At 44.5% G+C, this 9,987-nt stretch overlaps 1 protein-coding gene across 1 annotated transcript in view; it reads right to left on the reverse strand.

Annotated features, from left to right (window-relative positions):
* Positions 1 to 8,352, reverse strand: part of EPRS1 (glutamyl-prolyl-tRNA synthetase 1) — a 29,995-nt gene extending 21,643 nt beyond the window's left edge. Inside the window, exons 1-8 of the mRNA XM_032948154.2 lie at positions 8,180 to 8,352; positions 5,220 to 5,304; positions 4,022 to 4,121; positions 3,330 to 3,486; positions 2,800 to 2,972; positions 1,815 to 1,909; positions 1,387 to 1,513; positions 414 to 606 (exon numbers count right to left, since the gene is read on the reverse strand). Of these exons, the coding sequence (XP_032804045.1) occupies positions 414 to 606; positions 1,387 to 1,513; positions 1,815 to 1,909; positions 2,800 to 2,972; positions 3,330 to 3,486; positions 4,022 to 4,121; positions 5,220 to 5,304; positions 8,180 to 8,222 (973 nt within the window). The 5' untranslated portion in view covers positions 8,223 to 8,352. The remainder of the gene's footprint in view (positions 1 to 413; positions 607 to 1,386; positions 1,514 to 1,814; positions 1,910 to 2,799; positions 2,973 to 3,329; positions 3,487 to 4,021; positions 4,122 to 5,219; positions 5,305 to 8,179) is intronic.
* Positions 8,353 to 9,987: the final 1,635 nt, after the last annotated feature.

The raw sequence follows: 9,987 nt of genomic DNA on the forward strand, positions 1-9,987 counted from the left end.
AAGTGAAATAAAAAAAAGTTCATTGTAAAGTATTCCAATGAAGCTATCTTAAACACATATATATGGTATTCTTTGGGTCTTTCGGTAAAGTCACGTAGATAGGTTCAAAGAAAATAACAAAAAACTACGATGTTTCGATCGCATCCTGATGACGAACGTTTGTGTTGCGATCGAAACGTCAGAGTTTTTTGTTATTTTCGTTGAACCTATCTACATGACTTTACCGAAAGACCCAAAGAATATGAATTCCTGCAGTCACGAAAGCTTTAAGTCACATATATATGGGTTATCACATTTTTTCCAAGGATACCCCTCAATTGGCCTAACATCCCCACACAAGACCGAGTTGTGAGACTAGGTGACGACATTATTACTGTTTTATTCTGCACTGTGATAGAGGCGGCAAATCTCACAGTTGCTCCTGTTTTTGGACTCAATGCGCTGCTCCCGCTCCTGCTTCATGAGTTCGGCCGGCGTGTCATCCACGTACGCCTTGCCCTCCTTGATCAGCTTCTCGGCGTACGTGGCGATCAGGTCAAAGTGGTCCGACGTGTAGGTGAACAGGTCGGGCTTGATCTTCAGCATTGCCACGTCCTCCAGAATCACCTGGTGGCCACGGAGCAGGAGAGAACAACAACAGCAGCAATTTGAGTTGATAAGTCAACTGCATCTCAAGGCGCTCAACAAAAAAATACATATTTTGGTAGAAAGGAAGTAGGATGGGGGGCGGGGGGGTGGTCAATGGAGGGAAACACGGGAGGGAGAGAGAGAGAGCAACACAGCCCAGAACCAAGCAACCAGGCTTGAGCACTAACAACGAGTCCTAGGGACAGCCGGGGCAACCAGGGCAGCACCAATGAGTCCTAGAGCATCCTCAGCAGGCCATAGACCAGGACCCATACACCAACGAGACCCACAGCACCCATCTATGTCGTGCTCCTAATAGCCCGAAACGTAATGGTAAGTTTAACCCCAACATTGAATCCTTTAGCAAAACTTTTACCCAAATGCTAAACCCTAACTTCATGGCTTTTCACCGAGAAGTTGCATAGACCGAGTAGAAGGTAGGGAAAGAAATGAATGGGCATGTAACAATTAATAATTAATTAAAGCACATGATTTTACTCTCAATTAATGCGTAGAATTGTGCATACAAGAATCAACTCTTCATTATTTATGCAAACACAATCCATTTAGGTGAATGGGAGAAGGAGACTATAAATGATAGGGGGAAAAAAAATCAACACAGAAACGAGACGGTAAAAAACATTATTGAAAAAAATCATGATTGATTTATGACCCAGAACTGTGGGAATCAATTAAACTGCAGCAGGCGAGTGAATCGTTAAATGCCAAAAATTTATTATGTCAAGTGACCACTCCAACCTTCTCAAAGTCCTCCTTCTCCTTGGCGGGGTTGGTGTCGTCAAAGCGCATGATGAGCTTGCCGTTGAACATCAGCTGGTAGTACTGGTTGAGGAGGGCGGCCTTGGCATGGCCAATGTGCAGGAACCTGCCGAGGCAAACCCACAGCGTATGCACTCGCAGGCACAAGAAGCACAACCTCCATCACTCGCAAAGCTGAGAGGCATTTTACTTAAGAACGTAAATGATGGTGTTGAGGATGTTCAGAATGATAGTGATCATCATAACATTATGACGGTTATCATGTTGATGTTCATGATGATGATGATCCTAAAGAAAATTATCATGATGATGATGCTTATGAACATGGCTATGCTGATCATGATGGTAATGATGGCAACGGTCGTGGTCATGATTATATGTGAAAATTAATTATGATGCGTTCATACCCGCTGGCCTCCGGAGGAAACCTCACGACCACCTTGCCCATCTCAGCGCCCGGGAGCTCCACAAACTTGCCCACGTCCTCCTTCTTCTCCTTCCCCTGTAAATCGACAGTCACCGTGAAGCAGCCTCCTTACACATCACATCGACCAAATGCCCCGGACAATCAGAGCATATTTACAGCCCTCTTTTCAATCCACTGCTGGATGAAGCCCCCCCCCCCCACCTTCCACTCAAGGCGGTTTCTTGCCATGCTTCACCATACTGATCAGTGCAGATTTGTGAAGGGGTGCCCAGGACCAAGGTTCTTAAGTCACTTACCATTAGTGTTAGCCGTGGCCAGTTCACTGGGTTCACAGTGCAAAGCATTCACTATTGCGCGAACACTCTACCCCCTGCATCTACTGTACATATCCTGAAGTTGCCAAGGCGTTAGGTGCCCTGCCGTTTCAGCCTACGGAAGAAGACATAATTGTGAATTTCGCAGACACAATAACTTCAAATTACCCTGAATGCACCTGATATCATCAGATCACGGAAGAAAAATAGGATTGAGCCTTAAAGCTTTCATTACTGCAGGAATTCATATTCTTTGGGTCTTTTGGTAAAGTCACGTAGATAGGTTCAAAGAAAATAACAAAAAAACTACGTTTGTGTTGTGATCGAAACGTCGTAGTTTATTTTTATTTTCTGTGAACCTATCTCCGTGACTTTACCGAAAGACCCAAAGAATAGGATTGAGACTATAGAGTACTGAGATAGGTGAGCACCAGGCATAACAGACGTTATAGGCTGCAGGAATACGTCGTTAGAAGCACAGGGCAGTGCAGCAAATGTTGTCGATCACAGTACTTCTATGCTCTCACGTTTGTGCTCCCAACCGTCACCAACCCACACTGACCAGTCTGGTGAAACATGGTCAGAAAGATCTTCATCTAGCTGTGGAACAACAAAATAACTGTGCTACTACCAACAACCACTACTACTCACTCCCGGGGCGGCAGAGGCGCTGGTGGTAGCAGCAGCAGTGGGTACGCAGCCCTTGAGGTTCCACTCCTTGGAGACGGCCTGGAAGGTTGCGTTGGCAGATAGAAAGGCAAACCAGCGTGCCACGTGCGTGGGCGCCTTCTTCTGATCCAGCATCACCTGCCACATGTTGTTGCCTGCCACAGGACAGAGCCAGGATGAGAGGCGAAGTGTTAAAGCTCTTGTTATTTTTTTTACGAACAGAAAATGACCAACACTGAGCCACGCTCGCAGACTCGGCAGCATCTATAGCCCCCTCCACAAATCCTGTTTTTCATCTCCATTGGACTAAAACAAGTCGACGTGGCAGCTGTGTATTTTTTTCAGGAGCCTTGTTGCAGTGGTGTTATTTATCCCGGCTCACTCATAAACAATTGGATATTAAAATGAATGTGTTGTTTCTGGGCTGGGAATTCATGTGTAAACTGTATATTGTTTACCGACGCCCTTGGACATATGTAAAGCTAAAACAACGGCGTGCCAGTATCGCACACCTTTCAACGCGGCCCACACACTGATGTCGGCCAGTGAGAGGGCATGCCCGACGAGGAACGTTCGCAGTGCCAGGCTCTCATCCAGCTGCTGCACAGCGGCCGAAAACGAGGTGGTGCCGCAGAGCGTGGTGGCGCCAAACTCCAGCCAGTGGTCGACCTGCACACAGCGACCGGCACAAGCACTTGTCAAGCTACTTACACAGAGTGCACGTGTAATAATTCACACCCCCCCCCCTCCCTGGCCCCCAACGAGTCGATGAATTTCCACAATTTGATTAATTTTGCGATTCTATGAAATGCCAGGATTTAATGGATTATCATTATGTGGTGATGCAGTTTCACTTTAAAACAGATAATTTTTTTGCCTAATCTTTGCCATTTCATTTGTATTGTTTCTTGGATATTTATATCTCGTTTATACAGTTTTGTTCGATTCATTATACGGCCTTTTTGCTTGATGACGGCCGCTTGTGCTGCGATCGAAACGCCGTGATTTGTTTTATTTGATTTTATTTCTAATTACGTGACTTTACCGAAAGAACCAAAGAGTATGGATTTCTGCAGTCACGAAAGCTTCAAATCAACATTATACTGTACGTTGAAATTATTTCGCACCGTACATAGCCAACCGAGCTAATCGGAATATTAGCATCACAGGTTACTGACTGGGCAATTGTAGACGCTGCAGTTACCTCTGTTTGTTCCAGGAGGTTTGCCCCATACAGCCCATGGCTAGGGCTCTGACGTGCGATGAACCGGCAGATGGAGTTGGGGTCGTTGAACGTCACGCTCCTGCCAAGAAAACGCACATTTTGGTCACTCATGTGTTTGTTTCAATCAATATTGATCAACGTGGGTGCGGAGCTAACATTTTGTATGGAGCTCAGGTGGCAACTCATCTTGTGATTGCGCTGGATAGACACATTCACTTCATTACCTTCCCTCAAATGTAAACCACCCACAATGCCACTGCTACAGTGAATTACAATCTAATTGTATAACTAAGGACCATAATTTTTCCATAGAATGCATTATATTTGGGGTGGAACAGTACAACACTGCTCTATGAACCCAGCAACTTGAGTTCAATTTGCAGTCAGTTAAAATAAGTGGCGAGTGATATCCGAACTGGTCCTGGACCACCCTTCAACAACCGGCACTAATTAGCATAGCCAAGCATGATCAAGCAACCCCCACAACCGATATGGCATGAGGCCTTCATCCACCAGTGGACTGGTGGATGTCCTAACTTGATGACACAACCAACCAGCTATATACACTGGGAAAATGTTATTTTACCTAGAAGATAACCATTAGAAAGATCTGCAAAGGCATGACATTACCTCACTTATATTTGGGAAACATTTAATTTGTGCATTCTCTGCTTTAGGACTTAACCAGTGACGAATGAATGAAACCGATTAAAAGTAAAAATACATTTTCAATTTTTTTAGATTTTTACACTGATCTTATGCATTGTCATTTCTGTATGATTCCAATCATTTTTATCGTCAAAATCGCCAAATTTGCGGAGCTCCGCTGCAAATACAGGGAGACGAGGTGAGGCAGCGTCAAGCTCAGCCTCCTCTCTGATTGTGCAACCCCTCAGAAACTGGAGTGCGGGCAACAAGCGCGTGCCTGTTACTATCTCTCTGTAATGATTACATTGGTGACATATTTTGATTATAAAAATCATTGGAATCATACATAAATTACATTTATAACACAGATCAGTGGAAAAATCTTAAATGTTATTTTTGTTTTACTTTTCGTAACAGCAATTTTCATTGGAGTATTACAGGTGAGGCTCTGCCTCCCCTGCCTCCCCTCCCTGCTACACATCCCATATTAATTGCCCTGCTTGTCTTTGTTTTAATCCTGGAAACTTACTCGGACACCCGGAGGCTCGTTTCCTGTCCTCGCACCACTGCAATGAGCAAGGAGTCCTTCACTTGCTCAACAGCCACCAACACGCCTTGAGTTCACAAACGACAGCACGCAAAGACCGAGTGATCGACAGGCAGCAGATGAGGCACAAGAATGATGATGTAATCTCAACATGAAAATAATGCTGCACTGCTGTTTTGGCAATGAAGACGTTTGACATTTTTGTGTATTTGAGCAAAACTTTGGTGAAACAATCTTAGCAGCACACTCCAAGGTTTGAAACCCCACGAGGTATTCCTGGATAACTGACTACAAAACTTTTCTATAATATACGTGCACAGGCGTATGCAAAAGCAGCCTGCATCGTTAAGACAACCAACTTCACGACTTCAAAATATTTAATAGCAAATATTAAATATTGTCAAGGTATGTTCAATTATTTATAATATATAATTGAGCGATGGTGTAAGCCCAACTATTATTGGGATACTTTTAAACCTAATTATTACAGTCCTGTACTGTTATGATGCACTGTACTACAAAGTACAGAAATGGGGCTTAAAAGGAATACATCGTTATCAGTCACTGGGCCAATTTAATGTATAATTTGGTGATGGTGCTGTGTTAGCAGTGGTGCACGCGCACAAATAATAAAAACTACTCATCACATCGGTCAACTTTGCCTTAAATGGAAAAGTATATTCTAGACGACGTTTCGGGCAATGGCCCTTTTCTTCACATCACATAGACAGGCCAAAGGTCAAAGTGACGTACATTTCATAGTGTCGAATTGAAAATGGTAGGTTCTGAGTTTACGGTGCCATGTTCAAAGCACGCACGTGCATAGCAACACAATTCACACAAACTTACAACGACGTGTTTTACTCTGGTCAGCTGTTTATGAATGTACCCTTACACTGTAGTTTGAGGAAACAGTCCAAATGCATGTGTGGCCACAATGGTTCACTTCTCTGCAGAAACGGGGCACGGCTGTTAAGTTTTCTCAAGTTACATGCCTAAGAACTGATGATCATCGCTTTCAAAAGGAACGGTCGTGAGTGACAAACGTCTTGTCTTTTAGATGAATTCCCTAAAACCGGCAACGCCAAATCCTTCACAATTGCATAGCCCATCAAATGGCAGTGTCCCATGGTCTGTGGTGCAGCAGCAGCAACCTCGGGAGCCGCCTCCACTCATCGACGGACAGGAATTCACCCAAGTGGCTCAGCGTCCTGTATTGGGTTCTTTTTCTCCCCCAAAAGTATTTTTTTAACAAGACGTTTCAGGTACACACACGGAGGATATGAAAGGAGATTGACACCAGCACATAAACTTTACGGATTACGGTCCAATGGAAACCTGTCTAAACCGCATGTTTCAATAAACTGTTTCAATAAACTCTACAACGTTGGTGTCTTCCTAAGCTCTTGATACCCCTGTAGGAGAAAGGTAACAATTGAGAGGGAGGACCTATATGCCCTAATGAATGCTCTTAAAACATCAATGCCCACTGGAGGAGAGGAAGTGAGCGGGGTTCATGTTTGGTGACCCTTAGGTTGGCATTTAAGATGCTGTACAGCGGCAATTTTTTTACAATTTATTGGCCCATTCATGCAGTGCTGGGGGAGCATGCTACCTCCAGTTGGACCATGAAACACCATCGGTTGAGCAACAACACAATTAAACAACACATTCGTTGCTTTGTGCGTTGAGAGGGTCGCAGGCGGGCGGGCGGGCGGGGGGTCCCATAGTTTATACGGAGTTGCTAATTGTCAATAACAGCCGGCAATCTAAGATTTGTTTTTTTTTTAAACCAAGCCCTGAATTTGGTGATGACCAGGAATGATGAAGAGTAGGAAAGTAGAAACCGGTTCAGAGTTTGCTTTAACAACAAAAAAAGCTGCTGGATGATATTGCCAATTTATTTAAGAAACTGTTTGGCTGAGAAGTAATTTTGTTTCCACGTAGCCACACAAGGAAGTTGAGTTTCTGTGTAGTTTATAAGCTGAACAATCAGGCTTCAGCAGGTTTGTTCCCTTAAGTGTTGAAACTATTTATCATTTTAAATACGACGCTTATTATACCTCCATGCGAAAATTAACTTCAATGCCATGTCACAGCTTGCTCTATGAAGGCTTTAGTGCAAAGCGTGATCCCGTTGTTGTTGCTGCACTAATCTTAGTGATTCTCAAATAAACAGTGTTAAATACTGTATAGAGTTAAATGCAGGATACATTATTTCATGGTAAATTGATGGTGACAGCGGTTTTGATGATGGTAGCTCTGATGGGACAGTGGTATTAAATGAACATGGCCATAAATGACGTCACGCACCCAGGGGGGGGGGGGGGTCAGACATTTACATTTGTGACGAAGGGGGGGGGGGGTGAGAAATGTGACGTCACATCAAAATGCGCAATTTTAAATATACTTAATTAAATGTTTTCTCCTACAACATATAGAGTGCTGCGGCACATTAAATACGCGATTTAAAGCATGTTTTATTTAAAAAAATATATGGTTTTGGGGGGGGGGGAAGCTTTGTGACGTCATATTTGAGGGGGGGTCTGGCTTTTTGTGACGCCGTGTGACGAGGGGGGGGGGTCAAAAATCGTCCAAAATCGCGTGACGTCATTTATGTACAGTCCCTTAGTCATAATCGTATTTCGTAATCATCATAAAGATGTTATAGATGGCCTCGCTAATGCCGACTTTAGCAGCGACGGTACCAGCTGCTGCCGGTACTGCTGAGCACGTCATGACGAAGCCGACGATGCTGCCGATGACGATATATATATTTTTAAAATGAAGTGACCAACTATGAGGCCCGGGTGCACTAACAATAACCATGTCAATAAGAACACTGACAGCTGTGATGTCTCCCCCCCCCCACCACCACCACACTTCTTCCCACCCTACCGATCAACCCGTCACAAAACCCGTGGGGCTCAGAGGCTACTCACCGGCAGGCGGGCTCGCCTCGTTCACCGCGAGCTTCAGTTGCATGGCTGCACGATCAAAGGGCCACGACGAGCCACAAGAAGGGAGTTCTTCAATGAAGCCGCCGCCGCCTCCTCCTCGTCCACCTCCTCCGCTGTCGCAGGCCCGGGCCACGTTGTAAAGACCCTGACGAGAAGGGACCTCCTCCCCCCCCACCCCCCCGTCATACGTCACTTTTGTGAGACGAATTCTCGGCGGCCATCTTGGGTAGGGAGACTTATTCTTTGGTTCACGTACAAATAGAAAATAATAAATTACATAATAACATACACGACGTTTCGATTGCAAAGCAAGCAATCTGTGGCTTGTCTCTCTCTCTTGGACGTTAATCAACCAGGTAGGGTGTTGGCTGTTGTGTCAGCCGACTTTCTGCGCTGTGTTGCATTATATTTCTAAGTTATTTTTATTTTTTCTTGTTTTATACTTTTACTTTTATGGATCCTTGCAGTCACGAAAGCTTCAAATCTAGAATTTACTAGGTGTGTTTCTCTTTCATTTGTACCTGATGATGATTGCTTGCTTATGCAATCGAAACGTCGTGTATGTTCTCATGTAACTTATTATTTTCTATTTATACGTGACTGTACCGAAAGAACCAAAATAATAATTAATTCCTGCAGTCACGAAAGCACACAAATCGAGTTTTAGGGAGACTTCTTCCACCCGCGCACGTGCTGCTGCTGCGACTGCGTTAGTGACGCGCGGGGCGTGGAGCTGAGTGGGTTGAGGCTGCCCCCCCCCACCCCCGACGAGTTCTCTCCTTTACCAAGATGGCCAATGGGATTATCGCCGCTAAAGTTTGTTAACCGCAACCACCAGGTGGTAAGGGGCCGTCCATAAATGACGTCACGCGATTTTGGACGATTTTTTTTACCTCCCCCCCGCGCTCGTCACACGGCGTCACAAAAAGTTAGACCCCCCCTTCTCAAATATGACGTCACAAAGCTTTACCCTCCCCCCCAAAAAAAAACACATTTCCATTTTGAAAATAAAACATGCTTGAAATCGCTTTAAACTATTGTCATTGTAGTGCGTATTTAATGTGGCGCTGCACTCTGATGTTGTAGGAGAAAACATTTTATAAAAAGTCTATTTAATTAAGTAGAACGTGTTGTCTATATTTATTTAAAGTTGCGCATTTTGATGTGACGTCACATATCTCGTCACACCTTGTCACAAACGTGTCATGATGCAATCCACCGCCCACCAACAACGACGATTTCACGATCGTTGCAACAGCGCAATGCACGTGTAATGTGTACCCTAGCGGATTGATGAATCTACCGTCGACTGGAGACGCGGCTGCGATTAACCTGTGCAGGGTTAAACAATAATACAGTTTACCTTAACACGTAGGCGTTCGCGACAAATTATTCGCAATTTAAATGGTTACTAACTGGCTGTGTCGGGTGGTGGCGGGTTTAACGACACATTCACGCGATCTGATCCCAAAAAAGCAGCAGTATTATGGATTCCTAATTGATTTTGGGGTCAGATCGCATGAATGTGTCGTGCACCCTCCACCCGGCAGCCAATTAATATCACGTGAACAAACGTGCCAATCACCATTGTGGCCTTTAACGTTCCGTGGCCGGTTACAGACAAAAAAAATCGTCTAACGTGATTTTGTTCTTTACCATGTACTTGTCTTTCAGTGACACGAATTATAAAGTTAACTGAAGGTGTTTAATGAAACTGTCTGCAGGTAATTAAACCCACTGAGCTCCCTGGAAGAGAAAATGCGAATCTTTCTAACTGGGGGACCACCTTG

Source organism: Petromyzon marinus, chromosome 6 (assembly GCF_048934315.1).
Source record: "Petromyzon marinus isolate PM22_M1 ecotype Great Lakes invasive population chromosome 6, UKy_Petmar_22M1.pri1.0, whole genome shotgun sequence".
Classification (NCBI taxonomy): Eukaryota; Metazoa; Chordata; class Hyperoartia; order Petromyzontiformes; family Petromyzontidae; genus Petromyzon; species Petromyzon marinus.